The 26,057-nt window shown below is 39.7% G+C and overlaps 1 protein-coding gene across 1 annotated transcript in view; it reads right to left on the reverse strand.

Moving 5' to 3' along the window:
• ANTXR1 (ANTXR cell adhesion molecule 1) overlaps positions 1–23,980 on the reverse strand; it is a 125,725-nt gene extending 101,745 nt beyond the window's left edge. Inside the window, exon 1 of the mRNA XM_072402824.1 lies at positions 23,606–23,980. Within this exon, the coding sequence (XP_072258925.1) occupies positions 23,606–23,754 (149 nt within the window). The 5' untranslated portion in view covers positions 23,755–23,980. The remainder of the gene's footprint in view (positions 1–23,605) is intronic.
• Positions 23,981–26,057: the final 2,077 nt, after the last annotated feature.

Consider the following 26,057-nt stretch of genomic DNA (forward strand, 5'->3'; position numbering starts at 1 on the left):
TTAAGTGCACATAAGGGGTTCATAGATTGGGATATGACGGGCAAACCTGCTTAACGACAGGTCACAATGATAATGAAGGCTACCCTAAGTCCAAGCTTCCTTTTCCATTGCTAAATTAATGCTCTTGATGATGCATGCGCAGAAGGAGCAGCTCGCCTTCCAGGAGGCTGCTATTTCCCCCTTCAGTCTTTACCAATATTATTATCAAGTATTTATATAGTGCCCACATATTACACAGGACTTTACATATGTCATTACTACAGTCTAAGGTCAGTTTTTTGGGGAAACCAATTACCTAACTGCATGACTTTGGAATGCGGGAGGAAACCTGAGCAAACCCAAGGAGAACCTGCAAACACCATGCAGCAACCTGGCGGAGATTTGAACCTGAGACCTAGTGCTGCAAAGGCCAGAGAGCTAGGCTCAGAGCTACTGTGCTGGCCCATCATGATGGTAAAGATGGAAGGGAAGGAAATCTTACCAAAAAAGAAAGGCAGAGCCATCTTTGTCCAGGCACTACCAAGGATCAGCATCTCTTACCTGGACTAAGATGGTTGCTCAATGATGGTAAAGAAATATATACACAGGTAAGACCTGCATGGCTTCTACTGTAATGCTCAAATGCTGGCAAGTATTGTTCACATGGGATCACTTTGGGCATCATATGCTCACACATGATTGACTCTTCAACCAGATGCATTTAGAGATGAGAAGAAATGAGAACTGGTGCAGTGTGCAAGCACATTCAACCAAACAGATATTCTTCATGTTGTTTGCATTCACATATAAACATGATTGCAAGTTAAATTCGCCTTGTGTGTAACGGGGTTAAGTTTTGCTTCTGAGAAAAATACATGACATAATTTATGTCTGTTTTACAACGTCTGTAAAAATTGAAATGGAAAAAAGTAAGTAAATTGATACTTTTTTGGAGACAGAGAAAATGATGATGTCAGGAAAATGCAATTTTGAGATAAAACCACAGAGTTCACAGCTGTCACTAGCACCTTGGGGGATATATACTATACAGAAGAAAGCATCAGAATACATTTCCATTCTCATGTGAAAGTTTAGTTCACTGTTTTTCAGTTTGTGAGATACAAACAAAGAGATACAGGTATCTCTTTCAAACATGTGTTTTAAAACAAACTATTATTCTGAGTTCAACTGTTTTTCTTTATTTTTACAAAAGTTTTGCCAAGTGTCTCTTCCTTTTCCTGCCCTTTAGTTTTAAAACCATATACTTATATATAATGATTTATGGTCCTATGTTAAGTGCAGAACCTGGAACCACCGTCACCATCAAATTACCTCATTTCATGGTGGACTACAGTACAATGATATATGAAACTGTGGGTTGCTGCACTTTAGATTTAGCTAATGCATTTTGGACGAGTTTATTAAAGGGTCAATACAATTCAATGGTGGATCTGCCGAGTGATCATAAGTAAGGGTGTGACTCTGGACACTGCCTATAACCAAGATAACACTTTTGGGAGAGCCTGACCCAGACGTCAATGATGAAAACTGGGTTGGGATAGGACATTAACATGAGAAATATCTGCTTTTATTTGCTTTAAACCCTAATGGGTGCCATTAATAACATTCTTGTTTTGGAATCTGTGCAGTCTATACTATTAAATACTCTTCAGGTCTATGCTTCTGAGAGCCAATGTCAAAAGTTCAGAAAGACATAATACTATGACCCACTATCTACACCAGCCTTTCCCCAAACTTTTAAGCATGGGAAACCCTTGAAATAAAATTCATGTCTTAGGGAAAGCCGCCTATAAATACTACATACACTAATATATATATAAGACTATATCAACAACTCATAGTGTATTAGCATGAGGGTTAATAGGGAGAATACCTAATATATTTATGATGTCAACCCTACAGACAAAAAAATCACTGGGGTCACTTAAATGGTTGTTGGGGCCAATGCAAAGTAAAACTGGCCATCCAATATGCAAAAATTTTGATATATTAGACCAGTGTTTCTCCTCCAGGGGTTGCTGGGGTTCCTTGATCAATTTGCCATTTGTGTCTCCAGGTCAGTTCAAGTGACACCAATAATCTTTTTGGCTATCTGTAAGGGTGACATTCTTCCCAATGGCCAGCAATGTAAGAGGAATACTTCCCACTGACCACCACACTAATGTACACATGTGATCTGTGTATATAGAAATTATAGGAGGGGTTCCCTAAGTACCTGAAAGTTATCTCAAGGGTTCCCCATGTTACAAATGTTGAGAAACATTGTCATGAAAGACTGGATAGACTAGATAGACTAGATGAGTAAACCTGGCTGGTCCATCAAACTTGGAATGGATTTGGTCAAGTACTAAGAACATTTGCCAAAGAATAGGAAATCATTTTATGAAATCTATCCCAGGAATAATGGATCACCCAGTTTCTACCTTGCCTTGAAGCGCTTTAATAAATTAGACCCAAGATATCATCCTGAGGCGTCCAAATTCCTACAAATATTGTAATTGTAATATTGTATTGTAATTCTTAAGTATACAACTAAATGGGAACTTTAGATGGGACCTGGAGATTGAATCAACCATTATCATCGCCTGGAGGGAGGGCAATACAAAAACTGGTCTTATTTTAGTAAAATGGACGGCACCTTTTGGCCAATATTAGGGATCCCCCTTTTAAATATTTCTATGAAGTGAAAACTTGGAGGGCTTCCATTTTTATGGCCACTAGGCCATTTCAGGGGTGGGAGGGAGCACACTAGACCGGGCTCTGAATCCTGCTTTAATGGCTTAGCCCACCACCAGGGAACGCCCCCTGAAGTGAAATCCTTCTCCTCCTGAAGATTACCCTTCAGGGAGCGCTCCCTATTTACCGCAGCGGCAGAAGTATCAATGCCGGTCGCGATAAATAGGGTAGCCACCCCAAGGAGGTGGCTCCAGTAGTTCCTAACGCCCCTTGGCTGATCCGTCGGCAATCCACAGCTCCGGGTTGCCGGCCGACATTAGGCCAGGGGGCGTTAGGCCAGAATGAACTAGCGGCTAGGCCGTATCTGGCCTAAAGGCTGGAGTTTGCCGACCCCTGGCCTAGATTATTTATAGTATTCCTTATAAATTTAACAAACATCACAGCTTTAGTGCAACATCCAAGCAAACATCCCCTTAAATATAGACTTATTTATATCAATATTATGAGTATTGTCTTCTCATCATACACTGAATACTTGCCATGTCCATTTGTAAATGACAATTGACTACCAATCTTCCTAATTATTCAGAAAAAAGTGAACTCCCATATATATATTTTGCAGTTTGCGTGGAGTTCAGCTTTATGAGTTGCTTATTGAGCCTTTGATTGTCCTGAATTGTAGAGTCGAGCTGCACTGTATTGTCTATATCAGGAACCAGAGTAGACATTCACCTTTATAGAATTCTCCTTAGCATTGGTTTTATAGAGCTCACATTGAGCTGCGCCGAGCTAGCAATGCACTAAGGACCAATCGACTGTAATGTTCTGGCTTTCATCCAGGGCAGCTGTTTTGGATGCTTGGATAATTCTCAACACACCTACAGAGTCTCCTGGCTCCCAGAGGCGTTTAAAAACTCTTAAGGATTTGAAGACAAAAGGAAAAAAAACCTTGAGGTTTGCTTGTATCTGTAGCAAGTTACCATGGTGGAGTAATTGCTTCAGTATGGTGTGAAAATGTGGAAAGTAATGACTTCCAAGAGATATTTCCATGGCTAGTACTGGAGAAGTTTTTATCTATTTTATAGTTTTATCTGCTGGAAGAAATGAATGGTGATGTTTGCAAATGGAAGCTAAGGCAGATGATGTACTAACATATCTCAAGCCAAGGGAGAAAGTGTATAATGTAAATAGGAAATCCATATTATTTCCTAAACAGTATTGTTGCTAGCAAACCCAATATCAATTATTATACAAAAGAGAACAAAAATCAACGTGATCAAACAGCTTTTAACTTATTTTAAGGATACTTGTCAAATCTCATGTAGTTATATCATACTGCCAACATCTCTATTTTTATAGTAAAAAACAAGGCATCTCAATAAATGGGACTTTTAGGCAGTCAAAATAAAGATAAAAATTGTGTAAAAATATAATTTTAATAAATCAAATGTAAAAAATCTATACATAGATCAATCTATTAAAACGTCTGAATAGCCCTCCTAAAGGTATATAGGTAAGGATCTTAACAGACTCAAAGTAAAATCCAGTACTTAGTGTGCTAATAAAACCTGAATAAATATAACTGTTGAGATACTGTAACAAACTTTTGACAATCCAACGCATTTCGCAGATATAATCTTCTTCCTCAGGGATTTGCATATACAGATCATCAAAGAATATACACACACATCAGTTTCAATGACTTGGGTGCAACTTAGCCTGACGCACAGCACAGTACAAGAGGGGAGAAGAATTTATGATGATCCTAGTTATTAAAGAACTTTTTTTTCTCATTACCTACCAACCATTTCTCATTTTTGTTGTTGTTAGAAAGAAAGAACCCAAAGCTTGGTCTCCAAAAGGTTGGAGATTTCCATGTAGCCTTGGGCATGTTGGGATTACTTGGTCTTTAATATAGGATCCCATGCAACACAAGTTATTTAGCAGATGGTATAGGCAATTTAAGAACAGCAAAATTTGTAGTTTCTTAGCAATCCTTTAATTTATTAAATCCTCAACCAAAGAATTTTTACCATTAGCGTCACTTTACTAATATTGCTGGCAACTCCTGTTTGCTTTAAATGTATGATTTTACTTTGTAAAGAGCTTCATTCCATGTTTCTCTCTGCTGTGTTTCATCCACATTTTTGGACCGGGAGTTTCAGTGTGTTGGGACTAAAAGTCCCATTGCAAAGCACTGTGCTTCATACACCTTAGAAGCCACAATGCAAATTTGTGCACCGAAACACTGCATCCTACCAGCTGCAATGTGTTTCTGTTTTACACTGTGGCTCCCCTGTGCAAATAATTATAAAGTCCACAATACATGTAATGGTGGGCAAACCTCTATGGGATCCTGTACAGCGCTGTAGCCACCCAAAAACAGCAAATTACTTGCAATGCAACACATCTGACCGGCACCTTGTACTACTTCTCAATATTCCAGCCTGAGTCCCTTTGTACAGTGACTGCATGAGGCTCATACCAAGTCATATTCTGGTACACTATGAGCATTTAAAGTAAATTTAATGATGTATTAATGAACACCAATCTATCAATTTAAGTTGCATCATTTAAACCTGCCTGGAGTTCAGCTTGAACCTCTCCAGCATTCGAGGACTTCTAATCTTGGTTCCAGCATCCCCACTGATGTTAGGAAAGCTTTACAGACCTGAAATTCCAAATCAGCTGCACAGTTCTGCAAGAGGTCATTGTCTATGATGAGCAATCCTTCCTTTTTTAACCACCAGTGGATTAATACATGTGTTACTGATCAGGACCAATAACTATTCCTGGCACTCCATCCAGTGATCTGTTACTTTTGGCTATCATAGGGCAAACAATGAACAAACTGAACTCTTATCTGACCTTCTGCATTGATTTACCAATTGGATATTCACATAGAATTTAAAGAAATCTCATATCCCAATTCAGAATATTGTAAGTTAATAAAAAGTGTGAGATAAGAGCCATTCAAAGCTGATCTAGCAACACTACAGAATATGTACACTCAGCTGCATTCCTAGCCCAAGGCAATCTACTGAGAATGATGATATGATATGTAATGTGTTGTTATATGTTGGTATTTGCTGAAACATCTAATTAAATGGCTGCTGTGTTGTGCGGTAATCACACCTACAAGGAAGCAGCCATTGTACTTTAATTGGAAGCGTTGGCTATTTTTTAGAAAGGGTCAGACTTTATCAGGTTGTTCTTCTGACTTTGTAACTATTTGATATACCTAATGAAGGGTGAAAAGGACAGAAAATATAGCTAAAGTAAACAGTATGTCCCCAGAGAGTCCATTTTCCTTCTATTTTTGATATACGAAAACCTGACAGATGCCTAAATTCTCAATTCTCTTCAAAAACTTTACAAAGGTAATCTAGTCCAGTACCACAGTAACATCTATAAGCAGTTCTGTGGACATTAAATTTGGTTGTAGTAGAGGATGTATGTTTGTACTGTATTGGGACTTCGTATTCTTGTGCTAGGTCTACTGTGCAAGAAATCATTCATGGTTTCCACCCTCCCTCCTGTAATATGGTAATATTGACCCATCACTCTGTTTTTATTGGGAGTTAATCTTCCTTATTGGTTGTATAGCAGGGGTGTCAAACTCTGGCCCGGGGGCCAAATCTGGCCTCAAACGTCCTTTTTTTTGGCCCACAAAGGAATCCTAAATATGAACTGCAGCTGGCTTGCCGCTGCATTGAAATAGCGCTGCTACTACAATTCCCAGCATCACTCGCGTCTATAGACCAGCGGGCTCTCTGTCTATGGGTGGCCCCACATTGGTCTGTTTTAGAGACCCAGGAAATTGTAGTAGCGGCGCTATTTCATAAGCGGGCCACTTATAGGATTTACCTCCGCATTGGCCGCGTCTGGCATTTCCAGCACTCCCTTTAGCTGTACTTTTCCTTGCTACTTCAAGGCATGGACTTCAATGGTCGGATTTTCATAGAAGAAAATTGTTATTATTATTGTTAGCCGGTGCAAAAAGGTTACCATTGAAATTTAACTCCAAATAGAGAAAGAGGCATAAGAATATTTCTTAAATAAAATAAAAAATAAAAAATTATACCTCTTTCTCTATTATAAGCTTGTTCCAGATTGAATGTGAAGCAAAACCTCTTTGTTTCCATATAAAAAAAGGGTTTATATCTAAGGAGAAGGAAAAATTTCCTTGATTTTTTCAATAAATTTCAAGGTTAGCCCGTGACATTATCTAAGTTTTAAATTTTGGCCCTCTGTGTATATGAGTTTGACTCCCCTGGTGTATAGTATTCTCAAAAGACAATGGGACTAATGTATTAAAGCTCTCCAAGGCTGGAGAGAATACGCTTTCATCAGTGAAGCTGAGAGATCCTGCAAACTTGGAATGGATTTCTTCAAAGTCATTTGCTTTTTGCTGGCATATGTTTTGAAAACTGGACCAGATCCATTTGCGGTTTGCTGGATCACCCAGGTTCACTGATGAAAATGCGTTGGAGAGCTTTAATAAATCAGGCCCAATGACTCTGGTGAGTCCACCCGATTCAATGTTCATCCCAACTAGAGAGGTACTTTGCAAATTTTCGATAAAAGAATGTAAAATTCGCAGATGAGGGGACACACACAACAGTGGTTTGCCGTGTAACTCATAATCGCGGCATTTTATTCGGAAACCCCACAGAGATGACTTTCAGCAGCACTGAGAGTCCATTTGCTATCACTACCAAGGTGTTTACAAACCCTATTGAATGGGGATTTTGCAGAATCATCAATTTTTGTTGGACAATAATTTGTGGACTCTCGTATCAAACTCCTTGCTTCTGCTTTCTACATTCTCTCTTTATCCTTGTAAATTGTATCTCTCCATTGTGCCTGTTGAGCATCCAAGGATTTTCTAACAGAACTGATATATTAAAAGTTTATGACACTTTTTATAGGCTTTGAAAATTACAGTTACAAACTTTTGAGATTGTTCAGGTTTGATCATGACCACAATGATCAAGACTGAATGGGAGTACAGAGCCTTCCAGGATACCTATGTCACACATCCCTGGAGGCGTTTGGCTGCTCTATCTGTGCACGCCGGAACTTGGACATGTGCAGAAGGGGCATTTCTTCCACTAAGGGGCATGTGCAGTGAGATCAGCTCTCTTTTTTTTTTCCTCCTTTACAGAGTGCTACGTCACGAGATCTCCCACCTGTGAAGTGCAATATCGGGTGATGTACCAAGAAAAACAGAAAAGAAGACTTAAGTTGACGTCGCCCGGCGCTTCCTCCTTGCCGGGACGAAGAAGAATTCCATGACGATGTATCGAGGAAAAGTCCAGCCCAATCAAGGAATCTGTTGGATTAATGTTGTGTGATTTTTTTTTTACTTTAATTCCGCTTTAAGTTATATATGTTTTCAGTGACGGTGATTAATTTTCCACCAGAGAATGTTTTTTGAAGTGTCAGAATAATTGCTTTATAAATGGACTCCTTCCTTACCTTGTGGGTTACTACTGAACCCGATACTGAAAGAAAATGAACAGGTAAGTGATATTTGCATGACCAATCAAATATGATGACCTCCACTCCCCCAAACTATTCTGCAATGTAAGAGATAATAAAACACATGCCTAAAAGACAACAACCCACATATGGGACAACATAGTCACATGACGTAAAATTTCAGATCTATTCATTTTGCAAAACCGGGTAATGTGTAAATGTTGGCATCGAATTTCATCAAAGGAAGAATTTCTTTCATGCCCAGAGAATACACCTATAAATTGTCAGGCACACATGGATGCGCTTAGTGTACATTTGAAGGGAATTTTGGATGGTCAGGTTTCTGACTCAAAGGAATTTCGGGAAGAGGTAACACTTTGAAGTCAGAGGGCAGCTTATTCTACAGGACATTCATATGTATTGACGTGCACATGGAGTGCCTTCCTAGCAGAGAACAAGAATTGTATAAATTATTTTCTGGTAGTAGATGGAGCAAAGTTAGTTTGTCAGTGACATTGCTTAAAATGCATGGAAGAGCCCAATGATTAAAGTGAAGAGAGGAATGATGTAACATGTTGTTTATATTTAGTGGGATGTTCTCTCTCTGCGATCTGTGACAACAATCTGCTTCACATTGCCCATATGTCTGCAGCTTCAGCCATATGGAACTGTACATGTTGTATGTACAACCTCGAGAAATGAATGCTCAGGCATGTTGTAATGGGTCTGATCTTGTTACAAAAACACATATGACTCTTTTAATACTGTGCAATTGTTTTTGAAGCTGAACTCTAAGCAGATATAAAAGCCACTGTTATTATTTATTACAGCAATAAATATAATTTTTTAACCTAGATTTGACGTAGTGTAGCCACCTGCAATCTCAATATACCAGAGCTGAAGTGTGAAAGGAAGATGCAGCACAATGGGCCAATCAATGACAAGAAGCATGCTGATGGGGAAAACAAAAAATCAGAGTGATAGGCTGATCGCTGTGCTGGTTATGCTTTCACTGCCCTGATACAGGCTTGGGCAGATCCAGGACAACCTGGTCTCAGAAGAAGAGGGTTGAATAAGTCCATAGTCATGTCACTAACTGTCCCTCAAAGGAGCTCACAATCTAATGTCCCTACCATAGTGATATGTCATTAATGTAGTCTAAGGTCAATTTAGGGGGAAACCAATTAATCCTATTGCATGTTTTTGGGATGTGGGAGGAAACCCACGCAGACACGGGGAGAACCTGCAAAATCCATGCAGATAGTGTCCTGGCTGGGATTCGAACCTAGGACCTAGCGCTGGCAAAGGCCGGAGTGCTAACCCCTGAGCCACCGTGCTGCCCGATGATATTGAGATATGTTACGTGTATTTCGGAGATAGACCAGATTGAGTAAAAAAAGTCTTGTTACCCGACACGTTTTGCCCAAATTGGCTTCCTCAGGGGATATGGAGACTTGGATAATTACAAGTTCAATTTAGTTTTTAACTGTAAAATCTTAAGTGCCATATAAAAGCTGCTCTTTTCCCCTTTCCCCCTTTCTTGTTTCTCTCTCTCTCACGTGATTGTTTTAATTTATTTACTTTGTTCTCAATACTGTGACCCCCCAACAATTGGTAGCAATACCATGGTCAGGGGATTTGCATATAATGTGAAAATAAACACGCACAACGTACCTATCCCTTTTCCATCGCAAAGTTCCCCCAGTTTCCTTCTTTTCTTGTTTCTAAAGATAATCTTTGGCCCTCTCGATTGGCTGTGCTGGGACCATGTAACTCCTGCGCTGATGCATAAAAGTTCACCAATTCTCGGCAGAGAGAAGCCAGGATTGGCGGATTTCTCTGGCAACCACCATGGAGCTGCACACGTACAGCTCAGCGATTGACATGTAAGACATCACGTAAACGTTTCTGCAATAACCACCAGCCTGCTCTTGTATTCTACAAAGTGTGAGTTCCACTTTAATTTGTCAGGTTGACAAAGCAAATTTTAGAGAGGGTGAAGATTTTTGCAAACAATTTTTGTGGAAATGTCCATGAAAACAAATTCCTTATGTTTAATACCCATCTAGAATATCCTACAATACAAGACAGACCCATATATTATTTATGGAAAGTATCTCCTTAATTTTGCAATAATGGCCTCTGGGCTACACCTCAAGTTCAGGATCTTGGAATATTCACAATTGTATAACAAAAAAAGCAGATGAAGTGCGCACAGCCTTGTGAATTACGGTAAGCAAGCTTTAATGATTATAACATACAACTATTGCGCAAGATTCCGATGTGTACTACGCTTGTCACAGCCAAGCGGGATGTCATCATCAGTTACCTCCTGGCCACGGGATACTAATGATGACATCTTACATGGCTGTACACATAGCAATCTGTCTGCTTTTGTTGTCCTGAGGGTGACCATGTCTGTGTAATGTGTGCTGAAATGGACACCGATCAGGGCACGGGTCTCCATTGAAAGACTAACATAATGGGCCTGATTTATTAAAGCTCCCAAAGGCTGGAGAAGATAGACCTGGATCCTGGAAACCTGGAATAGATTTCTTGAGGTTATTTGCTAATATTTGGTAAACGTTTTCAATCCAAGACCAGATCCATTCCAATTTGCTGGATCACCCACCAGTTGTCCAATGATAGTCTAATTGTTGGGTTACCATGTTTTTTTATACTAGTGAGTGCGCCTCTTTTTTAGCAACTTGGACTTTTGGGGTGGCTCAGACTCTCCATCTAAGTGCATACCATCCTTTGGACATTGGCTCAACTATATGAATACTTTATATTGCCTATTATAGAGTTTGTTCCTCTGTTGTTACTTGCAGGTTTGGAAAGTTGCAAAGTGGTTTTGTGGTTTTCCCATTATATAATGGATCTGTATAGCTCCTTCTTTAGAGCCAATGGGTAAGTGTTCATGGACTTTTGTTCACATTAAATTATAAAAATTGCCAGAAATCAATAATAAGAACCCTCAGATTGTGTCATTGTCAGATACTTTTGATCTGCAGGTTTCAGATCTCAGTGTCAAATGTAGGTGAGAAGGTCAACTGAAGGCCATATTCACCTATCCTTCTGAAGGATCTCACAAGCATCTCAAACTGATGTCCTCAACACAAACCCAAAGACCATCAAAGGCTTATGTTGTAAAACAGATCTGTAAAATTATCAATTTACATCATTTTAATAGTGTTTATTACTAATCTTGTGTTTAGGCCAAACAGAGAACCCTTAAGCAAGCTTTGTGCCAAATGGGACCACCACCAAGGTCAATGAATAAGATTTAGTCTATGTAAACATTTCTAATGATGACGGCATAATCCTTGGCATCGCGGGATAATTACATACTTTGCATGTTAGAAGTCATCATGCACACTCAGTGGCAGGATTAATTTGCAGGGGCCTCACAAGAAACATTACTACAGTCGTGGTCAATGTATGTAGTGGGCTTCAAGTGGGGTCCCTAACATCACCAAGGGGCCATGGATAATATTCAGTAAATTTAACATTACTAAATACTGTCAGAAAATGAAGATATGGAACAGCAGATGGTCTGAGACTGCAGATATATTACATGAGATAGTCAGAGACTGCAGATATATTACATGAGATGGTCAGAGACTGCAGATATATTACATGAGATGGTCAGAGACTGCAGATATATTACATGAGATAGTCAGAGACTGCAGACATGCTATAGGAGATGGTCAGAGACTGCAAATATAAAACAATAGATGGTCATACTGCAGGTATGCTACTTGAGATGGTCAGAGACTTCAGACAAGCTACAAGGCATGGTCAAATATTATAGGCATAGCACAGGAGATGGTCAGAGACTGTAGAGAAGCTGTAATGGAAGATCAGAGATAGCAACTATGTTAAAAGAGACAACATGTAAAACATGCAGAGACTGCATGTATGGAGGAGATGGTAAGAGATTGCGGGCATGCCACAAGATATGGTCAGAGACTGCAGGTATGCTACAGGAGATTGTCAGAAACTGCAGGTACTCTACAGAAATTGATCAGAGACTATAGATATGCTACACGACATGGTCATAGACCACAGGTATATGGAGATGATCAGAGACCAAGAACATGCAACATGAAATGATCAGCAACTACAGACATATAGGAGTTGGTAGTTTAGCAATCAATGCTTCTACATTTTTGTTCCCCTAAGCCCCTTTAAAAATGTGTTGTATCATTTTTCTTTAAGCAATAAACATTTTTATTGGGAAAAAAAAACATAAAAATAAAAGGACAGACAGGTAACCATTTACCTACTAGAAGCCATCCTAATACGTATTTACCTAAGTTGGCTGCATTAAACAAGGGCCACAGGTTGAGAACGGGGTAAAAAAATCAGGACTTATCTAGCCTTATGGGTAGCTGCTTCATTTCAAGCAATGTAGCATTTACTCAAAAGACTGGTCCTCTTAGAAGGCCTTGTGGGCAGATTACATCGTATTACATTGTATGGGCTACTAGGTATCATCTGGGCATGTTCTAAATAAGCACTATCCAATTATTTTAGTCTGTGCACTGGCAATGAGTCTCCAATGATGCAACAACCTAAATTCTGTTGCTCCAAGAAGCCTGGCAAAGCTTGGTCACAAATACAAATCTGTGATGATAATCTTCCTCCCATGGCAGCACAATTCCATACTTCCTTCTAAACTCTCCAACCTAACATTTGCAGATGAAACTTCTAAAGATTTCCTTATCTTAAGTTACATCACCCTAAATTTTGGCAGAGACCCCTACAGCGGTTTTTACAAAAGTATTATTTCAGCAGGGCAGGGGTTAAGAGCTGCCATGGGGGCCACACTTAATTCTACAAACCCCAATGGGATCCAGATGAGATGTGCTGAACGTCAGTTGGACGGAGCGAGCCCCGAATGGTTTATGTCAGTGATTAGTTTGGGCATAATTATATATTTTACTTGGCAATCTCTCAAAAGAATGACCTCATCGCCGGTCAGATTTAACTCTAGAACACGAAGTCCCCCCCATCACCTGGTCCCCAGATCCACCACACCCCCATCACCTGGTCCCCAGATCCACCATCCCCCCCATCACCTGGTCCCCAGATCCACCATTACCCTGATCACCTGGTACCCAGATCCACCACCCTCCTCATCACCTGGTCCCCAGATCCACCATCCCCCCCATCACCTGGTCCCCAGATTCACCATCCGCCCTCATCACCTGGTCCCCAGATCCACCACCTAGCCCCCTGTATACAAAAGCCCCTACTCCCCCATCCTGCTATATATAGAGACCAGTACAGGACAGCCCAGCTGAATAGCCAATTATTACCTGTTTTAGGTCCCAGCAGATTTAGCTGTAATGTCCAATCTTGTAGCTAGGAAACAATGCTGCCACATTATGAGCACTGCATTTGGACTCCACATTTCAATTTGCAAATTATGAAACAGGTACGTTATGGCTATTACACTATGCTTTCCTTTGCTGTTTTGCATATTGGGGCAGAATGGGGGATACAGGGGTCAGAAAGGATAACAGATTGGTGAGGAACCAAAATGGTGCCCAACTAGCACGGAAGCCACACAACACGGGACTGCTAAGCAGCAGAAAAACCTCCTGCTGACATTTTTATTGCAATTTGAACTTCCTTTAAAGAAAATTACAATTTCCTTCCCACTAAAAATTGTCACCAGGACAGAAAGATAGGGAAAAACAAAATTGGAGAAATATTGCTTGAACAAGAAATGTTCCCAATAACAATGCCAATGCCATCAGTTGAGAATTTTCTTTACTTTGGGAAATTATACTTTTACTTTCTGTCAACTCGAAAAAAGAAAAAAGAAGAGTAAATCCTCCAAATGACAACAGTAAAAGCAATACAAAACATTGGCCATGGGATTTAGACCTTTTCCAATAACACATTAAATCAACTCTAAATCACATGGAGCTGGAGAATTCTAGACACTTCTGCATCTCGAGCTATTATGTATGTGACTTAGATTTTATGAACACTTTAAAAGTTTGTTGGCTGCTTTTGACATGTGCTTTAAATGCACATCAAAGGTCAGTAGACTTCCATTTATCTCAATAATTTAGGTCACAGTTCTGGGGCGATTGACCTCCTTTGCATTTCTTTGAACACATCATGATTTTTAAAGATGTAAAAGATTGGAAAACCCAATAGAAGTCTTTTGTAACAGAAGATTTGCATTTAAAGGACCAGTCAAGTAGAAAACCCTTTTATATAAAGTAAAAATGTGTTTTGTTTTTATTTTCATTAAATACCTTTAAAAAAAAAAAAAAAAAGGCAAAGCCCCTACACTTTTGTCTTTACTGCCACGGCAGGGGCTCCTGGGATACCTAGTTCCCGAATCCCAGGAGCTTTCAGGCTGCTCCCGAAATCAGGCGTACAGAAGGGGCTTTTCAATCATTGAAAAAAAAGTCGATCTCACACATGTGTAGTAAGATTACACAGCAAATACAGCAGCATACGCCGCCCAATTTCACGCCTGTGCAGTTTGAAATCAGGTAATGCAGGCCGGAGATACAAGAAGAAGGCATAAAAATGGTGGCACAAGGCACTTCCTCTGCATCGGGATGAAGCAAAAAAACAGAATGATGCGGGACCTTATAGAAGACAGCTCCAGAGGGATCTATGGAAGTAAAAGTGTAATTTATTTATTTTTACTTTAGATCCACTTTTATTTGCATTCCATTTTAAAAGTTAGCGAATGGCATGCCTATGTCCACAAGGCCAAGAGGTATGTGGCAGCAGTGATAGAAAGAAAGCACCTATACCTCCAAGAGAGCAGAAACTATAAAGCCACCAAACTTTCTCAGGGCTATTGTTAGTGGGCTATGTTTTCATTTATTTGGAACTCTTCTCAAATGCAGGTCAGAAAAATCTCATTGACATTACCTGAACAGTTCATAAGTTGCATTGACCTGATTTGCTAATTGAATTGTCTTGGATATACAATGGAGTTGTAATGCAGACCCTCCTTTGCCTTCCTGCTCTGGGTCAATACAGGAACTGGTTGTGATTAGCATTTCATATTTCTGGACTTGTCTTTAAGTTTCACCATTTCTGAATCCTATTTGGTAAACTCCCACTGTCACAGTAATCTCGGCCTTGCTGTGAAGTCATCACTAAAAGAGATGTTTTCAGGACATAGCTCCAATGATTTCCTATAACTAACTAGATCTCCAGATATCTTCAAAAGCTGCAGTAAAATTCAAATCAGGGTGGAAAGTTAAAATGTAAATATTTTTGCTCTTTTTACTATTTCCCTATCTGCCTATGTAATTGTAATTATTTTTTCTTGACTTTGTTCTCATGTACACAATCATTTCTGTCTTTTTCCCACTGCTCCAAACAAAAGCTTGCTCATCACATTTATCCTTGACAGACCCAGATAGACTGACTATTTCAGATGCGTATTAATACCAGAGCGGAAATAGATAAATTAAAAACATAGATTTCAAAATAATGACTCCAGCTGGAAATAATACAAACATGAGTTATTATTTTATAAAATGTTACTGTTTCATTTTAAGCATCGGTCTACACAAAACTGATATTGGAGTCGTAGCAGGACCCTAATGGGTGGAAATAAAAATTGCCTGGAAAAAAGCTCTCCCGGTAAAAGTTTCCAACTCAACACAATGTAGTCTTAAACTTTCTTCAGGTACTGATTGGACTATGAAAGCCTTTCTTGAACTTTTTAATCTTTTGAAACAATGTTTAGGTCTTAATGAGGCCCTGTTTTAATTAATAAATCCACCAGTTTACCTTGTGGTCAATAGGAAGAATGTTTCTTTGGTAAGAATGTCACCCCTACAGATAGCCAAAAAGATCATTGGTGTCACCTAAACTGATCTGAAAGACAAAAATTGCTCATTGCTCCAGGAACCCCTAGCAACCTCTGGAGGAACCCTGATGGAGAAACATTGGTGTTTGGTGACTTTATATCAAATGTAGGTGAGAAGAGGGTCAACTGAAGGTCATAAGCGCCTGTTAATTACTTTGGATCCAGCCATTCACAAATTTGGCAAATCTGCCCATACGGTAGATCTGGAACCCTAACCACTCCACTTGCAGAGCACACACAATTGTTAATATGAGTTCCCATTTCCCCTATGCTCCACTAGAATGGTACTCATGCTGATAGTCTACTCTAACCGGTCACAACATTCATAATGATGTTAAGCTATGCAAATTGTATCATCAATGTAGCACATCCGGAATAGAGTTGGGGGCCTGGGTTCCAGGCATGCAGGTGGATTCTGGAGGGGAGGAAATAGAGTGCTGAATACCCAGAAACAGGATAAAAAGTTCACTAAGGGTCATCATGCCATCAGACTCAACATCATCTTTTGATATGCTACCTTAAGTAAAGCGTTGCAGGCTCTATAGTGGCGACCTGGCAATGAAGTGACCCTCTGCATAGTTGTCACAGCAGCACCAACAAGACACAGACGGGTCCATATTTTACCAGCATCACATAATTAACTTTTCTTTTCAATATCCCGGAGCAGTTATCGAGAGAAACTACTCTCTTCCCAGGAAATTCCTATATCTGATCTTCTGCCTAATGAAAGAGTCCAAGTATGCCCTCCAGTACGGTGTCATGATCGACCTCACCCACAGCTTCTACCCCTAGGCTAGCATAGGCTCAAAGGCCCAAGGGCAAAGGCTATGGTTGGACCAAGTTCTAACATTCCAGGCCAGGTCTGACTTTCAAAACGCTTTCAAAAGTTCATCTTCCAATTTCCCAAAGCTCATAGCATTCCAAAGTGATTGGGTGGGGAAAAAAAGCATTCCTAATTGTTTATCTTTTGAGAAAATCTAGGCATGCATAAGTTTAGTTTATTTGCCCACTGCACTTATTACAAATATTCATTACCTTAAACCTATTCTGACTTACAGACGGTGCAATGTAATGCAAAATAATGGAAGTATGAAGTATTCCATGGAAAAAATCATGGTTCCCAACCCAACCCCACCCCCAGTGTTGCCAAATATCAATTCTACTCCCATGATGCAATGACTCCAGTCCCCCGGAAAACTGAATTGAACTATACCATCCACCCATTCTCTATGGGTACACTGGGTCACTGGGGGTATAATTGTACGGAGTACTGGTCTCTGGGGGTATATCGAAGACAGCTGTCATCATTCAGTGGTCAGATCGGCTGAGCCCTACAATATTTGTCATTTACAGGTATAGTACCTAATGATGACAGCTGTCACCATCCTGGAGTCCGATAAGCTGACCCGTTCTTTAACTGTCATGTACAGTACAGCTCAGATACAATAGGATCTTTATTACTAGTTAGATTTCTCAACTGATTCAACTAAATTCAATTCGAAGTAAAACTTCTGGATTGTGGAAAAGAAAAATAAACTGTCAAAAACTGAAAAGTGGTGATCAAATGCAAAAATTAAAAAGCACTGACCCTTTAAAAGAGGTCCAAGGGAGGCCCGAAAAGTGGCCCATGAAACACCTCCACGATGAACAAGTTTCTATTTGTCCCGGTGAATTAGGAAGAGTTTTCATTATATATTTTATTCTCCCTTTGCAATCTAAAATACCCATTGAAGTCATATAGTTGAAGGACAACAATTTGGTCAGATGGTACCACTTTTGCCAAAAAAAAAACAGCCGTACAGACCCCCTTAAAGCCAATCTGACATCTAACAAACTCAGGTCTAACATTCTTCCTTTTTGAACTGTATGCCTTTAAATGATCTTAAACACAGTAATTGAATGCATAGAGACCTACGTAACTGGGGGATTGGTTGGAAGATTACATTTCACATCTTGGATCTATTCTCTTTAAGTAACCGGAATGGTTTAAGCATCCAGAAATGGTCTCCTCTGTTTACAAGCTCTGTCTCTAATTTATGTGAAAAGCTGAGAGGTATTAACATTTAATCCGATGGATCTACACAGTATTTTATATCCTGGCAGGATTATCCAGATTATTATCATGAAGAAAAATATCTACAATTCATGATCGGAAGCAATGTCACAGATTGTTAATATTTTATCACTTGTGAGTCGTTAAACCTAACGCTGCCTTGGTGCTTTTTCAGACCACTAGATGGCAGTGCCAGTGAGAAGTTGGCAACTCCTTTGCCTTTTTTTCTGCTTTATATCAATCAAAGAAAAATTCATTGAAACCACTTTCTAGGTCAATAATGATTGGTAGACTTGATGCTGCACGGCATCTTTTACAGCTGTTGTTCTTCCCATTTTGGCAATTTTGTGCCCATAAAGTTACATCATGTAGACTACACCTCAATAATTAAAAGCTTATTTGAAAACATAATGCAAATGACATTGTTGTAGATAAATACAGCCAATAAAATACAAGCTTCAGGCACCTAAATGTTGGGTAGTTTACAAAGTGGATTTGTGACTATTAGATTACAGGTCATTGGCATGAACATAGCTGAACTTATTATATGCAGTGCAATGAAATGATTTGTGCCCTGAGCATGTATTTTAAAAAGTATATTGACAACCGAAGCTAACATATACCAAATTGACTGATGTGACAGGAAACGGGACTTTACCAGCATATATAAAACTCTTAAACTATTTTATTGGTACATCATATTAAAAGTAAAGTAGGAGACATTGATTTTTGCAGTGCCCCAGAATGGGAACCACTGTGTCCCTATATTACAATATACAGACATACAAGCCAATGTGACTTACTGTAGGTTGCAAGACCCTTGCGATAACTCAAATGACTCATTAAACGTTATACAATCCCATATTGGGATTGGGACACCTCCTTTTATCTGGATTAGTGCTACATATCTTAAAGGTGTGTTATGTTTTACAAACAGAGGTACAAGATATAGATATTAAAAAATTATAGGGGTTGAAATGAAGGTGTAGCCATTTTTTTTAAAATTTTGGATAGAGTAGATAAGGGCAAAACCCCTGCCAAGTTTTTTTTGCTTTGAGAACTTTACATCCCTGTTCCAGAGAATTAGCAGAAAATTACCCAAAGCAAAGAAAATTCCCATCTTAGGAAGTCAACCTTAAAACAGATATCCCCAATGGAAGATTTTACCCTATTCTTGTATTGGGGACATCTCCCCAATACAGCCAATATAAGGGGCCAATTTTGAAATGGATTGAAGTGTTTTGCCCTTTTTTTTAAACTGATTGACCCTTTTGGAGCAATAATCCAATAAAGTGGGCTTGGATTTTGTTACCTGGCAATAACCATCTGACATTCTTAGATGGTAAAACTGATCGCCACATGCATGCAAAGTACCCCATAGACTTTTACTGTGAACATAAGGTAGGAGGGTTGCTATACCCAGGGAGATAAGGTTAACATTGAGTTGCCAAGCCTAGTATTGAAAACTATGTATATAGAAGGAAAGAACAGAGAGCGGCTTTTTGAAGGCAATTTTCAAGGAAAGATGTTTTTCATTTGGTGAAAAAAAATGACTCCTAACTATACAAAGTCCATCTGTGCTATACAATAATTTCCTAAATAGTGGTACAGTGTAATGAAATAAAGCATACAGTAAGACACCGTATTGTATTGAGTCTTGTTCTGATTTTTGTCTCTTAATCCCAACACATTTCACCTAATGGCTTCCTCAGGGGATGTTATTAGGAGACTAATACTAAACAAAAACATTATCTTGTGTTTGGAAAGTAGGTGAGGTGCAGAAATAAAGTTAAGAGGTGAAGGTTATTCTACTTGGGCTTTTCTGTGACAGTAGAAAAGTCAAGTGTCTATGAACAGATACAGTGATATTCCCAGGAAGTATAGATTTTAAGGCATGGGTTAGTTTCTGGGTGGTATAGGTGTGAGCAGTCCAATTTATAAGAGCTAGTTTGCATCCAAAGAAATTTTAGGCAGCCACTCATTATGAACCCTGGCATTCAAACTATTTCTTTTGGAACTTAAAGAGCCAATTGAACTATTCAACCTTTTACAAATATGGCAATCCCCATTACAGAGCTGATAAATGGTGGTGATTTGGTAAATAATGGTAAATGGCTCCGAACATTTTGGATTTCCCCTGACTTACTTTCTTGGAGAGTTGACGTAAGGTCAAATTATTCCCTACTCTATTCAAAACTAGCCCACAGATCCAATTATGTTTAGCTGGTCCCTAATTCTGGCTCCAGGGTTCATATCCAGTTTTCAAACTTTGCAACAACATTTATTAAAACCCAATTTAAACCACTCATACACACACTGACCTATCTCCAACACTGAGTAGATCGGAAATGTTTGGGAGTTTATGTTGTTGACGAGTGGAAACATTAATCTCTCCGTAGAAAGCTGTGAAATCAAGCCAGCGCAATCAATATCAGATAATAACTTGTATCAATAGAAGTCTGATTCATGTGTGGTAAAACGTTTGATCTTGAAAGTGAGGTTAAATAAAAAAACAAAAGCAATAAAGCACTTGCAGACACAAAGTCTCTCAACACAGCTCTGCTAAAAACCACCATGGGACAGAAATTCTGTGATATCTTCCATGAGCACAGCTGGCAGATCACTGCAGCAGGAATACAGGCAAAGGCTCAGCTGAAAGAGGGAAAAACAGCTGCCTCAGCTAATTCTTTCATGCCTTTGGCTACATGAGCTCCGTTAACACTGATCCAGAGGAATCTATGCATTTTAAGGAGAGGTTTTCTGAGTCCAACATTGGACGGATGGTCAAAGAGCTATAAATATCATTTTTCTGCGGATGGACTTTGCAGAACTAACAGACGTTTAATCTTGATATGAGTTCTGCATGAAGTTTTGAGGGCTGGATGAAGTCATCTAAAATGCTGAGAGATCATTTAAATGTAAATGTCATGCAAAGTGGAAGTGTTTTTATGTGGGCCACTCAAGACAGGAATATGAGCTGTGATGGTGCAAAGCATGTGGCAATCACCTAAAAGTTAACCAGCACTACCAGAAGCCATCACTGACCTCAGCAGCTGTAAGCATTGTTGAGCAACTCACTCAGAATTCACAGCTGATAAATGTTTCAGTGCTTCTCTTAGCTGATTCACCCTACCAGAATTACTGTTCCTAAAATGTGATTTAAGACCTAGAAGGCTGCTGCTAGGAGGCAGGAGGGGCCAAGTCAAGCCAAGCTAGGACTTTAGTAACTCTGCTGTGAAATTTGAGGATGCATTTCTCCACAGTGACTGTAGCTACAGAGGTTATTTAAACTATTGTTAGGAATAATAAAATACTTGAAAGTGTAATGTTTTGGCGCAGGTTCATTTTAAGGACAAGGTGATCTTGTAGTCTATCTTCACACATAAATATTTACAGAAACAGAGGCTTCAAAAAAATTAATCTGGTTATAATACCCTGAAAACCAGAGGCTGACTTATTCGAACACCTCCATATCTAGTCTACCATACATTGAGTTGGGATCCTTCCCTGTACCATCACATTATGAATGAAGAATCACTGCATTATTGGTATGCAACTAAATTGAATGTCCAGGTCCTATTCTCAGGACCTATTCTCATGAATAGACTGGAGCTCCTGGAGGTTTGCTTGACTTTAGGTATCCACAAGAGATGTAAGAACGACAATAGACTGTATGACAATGACTGTTGAGATCTTTGTTATCAATGAATGACAACATAGGAAGATTACCCAATGGCTGCCTACACACGTAAATTTTATTTTAATACAGATAGAAGCTTTAGAGAAGATTTAATGGCCTGTTTCCAAAAATAGGGAGATACAACCTGACAAATCTGCATATCTAATAAACTAACTTTCTTGAATGGTTATTACCTAAATGGGTGTTGAATAAGTGGAATAGAAAATATGCTCACGCCAAAATCAATTGGCACCAGGCTTGCAGTCAATAAATGCCCAATTCTATATTCCATTGCAGACACAAATATGCTAATAGACAAGTTGGCTCGGATCTTAGCATAAGACACCATTTTAATTAAAAAAAAAAAAAATCATTTAGCCATTACCTGTTAGACACAAATTCAAGTCCAGTTATCATACATAACCAATTCTTTGGAAAGACATGAATTTTGACCTAACTTGCAATGATTAATACTAATGGCTGGATGATGGTATTTGGGTTTGGGTAGCCTCACATAAGCAGAAGCTAGATTTGCTTTCTGGAAATTGCATTGCTAGCCAAGTTAGTGTTACCAATGAGGGGTAACAATATAGGAAATACACTTCTGTTCTTACAATTAAATACACTTGACCTCCACAGATCTGTAAGGACCCTGTATTAATAACCTGGAAAAAGAAGCAATAAAAAAGTGAGAGCTGAGCGGCTGTATTGGGTTACTGTACTTTGCACACCTTTGTGGCTCATTTTAAATAATCCAGTATCTATATAGACTTTCCAGGAGCTGTCTGGCAGCCAACATATTTGAGTTTTATTCTTTCCTACACCAGATCTGCAATCAGACACAAATCCAAGCTCTGCTTGCCTATCTTGTTTTTCTTTTTCAGGTTCAAGTGCTTATAAAAAGCTGTGGAGAAAAAAATGAGCCTGTTTTATTTAAGCGTCACCTTTTCAGATTGGAGTTACGTATATTGTTTTTTCTGTGTGCACATCTGTATGCCATTTGTAACGTGTGTGCCTGAGTTTGCAGGCAGCTTCCTACTATGTGGCTGACAGCGCTCAGTGAAAAGCTTTGTGATCCTTCATTTAGAAAGACGACTGCTCCAGACAACTTATATATTGGTTCATTAAAGCAGGTGGCTTGGCTTGCCATAAAAGAAAACTGCAAAACTTCTGACACCTACTCACTTGCCTGAAAAACCCATTGTTCTGTGACTACGACCTCTGAGTTGATCTGAATGCACATAAAGACCAAGTCAGCCTGAGGTAGAAGTTTTAAAAGTAGAAGTTTTAAAAAAAAATATTTCAAACAGTTTTCCTAAATTATGCAATATAAGGGCAATAACCAATAATAACCAAACATAATTCAGTTCTACAAAGTCCATTGTAGACTACACCAAGTTGGTTTTTAATTGGATGCCATGGCTTACTGACCATTGTTCTTCACTTTATTGATAATCTTCCATATGCATGATGGTTGGTTACCCCAGTTATCACTACTGCCAATTTCAGGTTAAAGTTGACCTAGGGATTTGCACAGCAGACTTGCTTTGGCTGCTCACTCCAGGCCAGCTTCTGAAATGCATCAGCAAACTATGACAATGTAGGTCATGCAGCTGAGGACAGGACTTCAATGTATTTACTCTGAGCTAACTAAACATCCCATGCAATTCTTTGGTTATCATTCCAGAAGACACTGACATCTATCAAATAATCTAAATGCAATCCAGATGTTCAGATTTCTGTATAACATTCTGTAAAAAATAACATTTATGGTATATAGGTAACTCATCAAGATGTAAATGAGTATTGAGTATGAGTAAATGTAAATGAGGTTGAGTTCTGCACTTACTTGTCTAATACAAAGTAGAGGTCAAAGCCACCATAGCAGGAGGGTCTTCCATTAGGTCCAATCTCACCTTGACCATCGCAGACCAGAAGAAATGCAGAAAGAAGAAGAGAGACTTTTAAACTAACTTTCAAGGCACCCAATTCCAGCATGGCTATTCCAAGTTTTGAGGAAGCGGCTGAAAACTTTCCACTTATAAATGTGCAATCCAATCTGAAAAATTCAAGATGCTCTCCACTTGCTTGTGACCTTCAGACCTTCTCCTCCAGGAGCTCTCCAGGTCTTTGGTTTGTGTGCCACTCTTCTGTATGTTTCTTCTTATTGTTTTTAGGAGTTTGCATTACATTAGCATGCAGCTGAGAGGAGGAACTGCTGTGCTCACTTTATTGGGATGAAAACTTCTTCTTGACAAACTTGCTTTGTCTAAACCTGCAGAAAAGACTTTTTTTTGTTAGGATGTGGGAGCATGAAAGAATGAACACAGAAAATCCTGACATCTTGTGCCTATTGTGTAGAATGCAAGCATATTGAATGCAGAAGTGGCAAACACTAAGGAATAACTATTTAACAATAATACAGAGAAGTACTGAGATTTTCTTGGTATGCGGAAAGAAAAGCAATACTTCTATGAAACTGAAAATATCATGCAAAACAATTATCTTTAACATAGTAATGTAATTACTTTTTATTTATTTTTATTTTTTTATATTTGTAGTTTTTCCCACATATTGCATTGTGCCTAGGGCTATATTTAAGGGCAGTAACCCTAACCATTGAGTAACAATGCTTCTACTTGACCCTGAGAATAGAGAGGTCATCCAGGATGGAAGGATAAGCAAGGACGGACAGATCAGCCAGGATAGAGGGCTCAGCAAGAGTTCAGGATGGTTGGGTCATAATCCGGGGAACAAGGTCAAAGTCAAGATGGAAGAGTCACAGCCAGGAGAAAGGGGTCAGCCAGGCAGGAGGAGGTCACTGAGAGTATGGAGGAGACAGCCAGGGTTCAGGATGGAGGGGTCATACTCAGGGGAGCGGGGTCAAACTCAAGATGGAGGAGGTCACTGCAAGTATGGAGGAGACAGCCAGGGTTCAGGATGGAGGGGTCATACTCAGGGGAGCGGGGTCAAACTCAAGATGGAGGAGGTCACTGCAAGTATGGAGGAGACAGCCAGGGTTCAGGATGGAGGGGTCATACTCAGGGGAGCGGGGTCAAATTCAAGATGGAGGAGTCACAACCAGGAGAAAGGGGTCAACCAGGAAAGGAGTGTGTGATTGAAGTGTATGGAGTGGGTCCGTTAGAATAGAGGGGTAAGCCAGAATAGAGGTGTCACAGCCAGGAGAGAGGTGAAACAGCCAAGGTCAATGTCCATATGAAGGGATCATTTAGGATAGAGGGGTAAACCAGAATTTAGGTACCGTACCCCAGAGAAAGGGGTCAAAGCCAAAATTGAGAAGTCACAGCCAGGATACACGAGTCAGTGTCAGAAACTTTAAAACAAACTTTTAATGTAGCATTGGTGTTCAGTAAAATAACTTACCAACTCTTGTGCAATGTTCCCATTCTCCTGATCTCATGTCTCAATAAATAAGGTAGGGATCCCTCAACTCTAAGATTGAAAAATGTATTGCCCCCCTAAGTAGGTCAGAAAATAGGAGAGTGTTTGTGGTCAAAGATGGAATAAGTCACAAAAGAATAATAGGCTTATAACATTTTTATGGAACAAAGAAAAAAATGTATATCAAAAAACCTGCTGTCACACTTACCTGTTCCTCACTAAAGTGCAGGCATCCCTCTCCTGCGCATGCTTGCAGTTCTGACGCTGGGCTTGCCTCTGTTTCCAAGCTTTATCAGTTCCGTCCAATCCACTGGCCAATCAGGAAATAGCCTCTTGATCAGCCCTGGCTATTTAGCTGGCTCACAGACTGCATTTTGTGTTTGTGCAACAAGTCTTACTAGTGCAGAGCCCCCGAGTTCTGTGAGCTAGTTCCTGTACACCTGCTGCTTAATCCAGTGTTTCCTCTGTTCAGCTCCTGCATTAACCCCTCGTTGTCCAGTCTGTTGATTCCCAGCCAACTTCCCTGTGCTGTTCATGTGTTCCTGTCTGTTTGTGGATATCCCTGCATCACCTGTACCTCCTGCTGTTTCCAGTGTCTCCTGTGTTCCTTGAGCCAACAGTGGCCCCTGTCACTAGTGTCTGTCTCCTGGATTCCTGGTTATTGACCCAGGGCTTGTGATCTGACCTCCCTTGCTTGCTGTCTGCCCTGACCCCAGCCTTACTTGACTATCCTCCTGCCTTGTGATTTTGTACCGTGCTTGCCCACCATGGTGTGCCCAAGGACTGCAACCTGGCCGGAACCAGCAGCGCAACATCCTCACCACTAGAGGCTCTGGAGAAAACCTGGTTACTGCTTAGACTCTTGGCCCCTCCACAGGGCTCGCACTACCTCCATACGC

This window comes from Pyxicephalus adspersus, chromosome 2 (assembly GCF_032062135.1).
Source record: "Pyxicephalus adspersus chromosome 2, UCB_Pads_2.0, whole genome shotgun sequence".
Taxonomy (NCBI): Eukaryota; Metazoa; Chordata; class Amphibia; order Anura; family Pyxicephalidae; genus Pyxicephalus; species Pyxicephalus adspersus.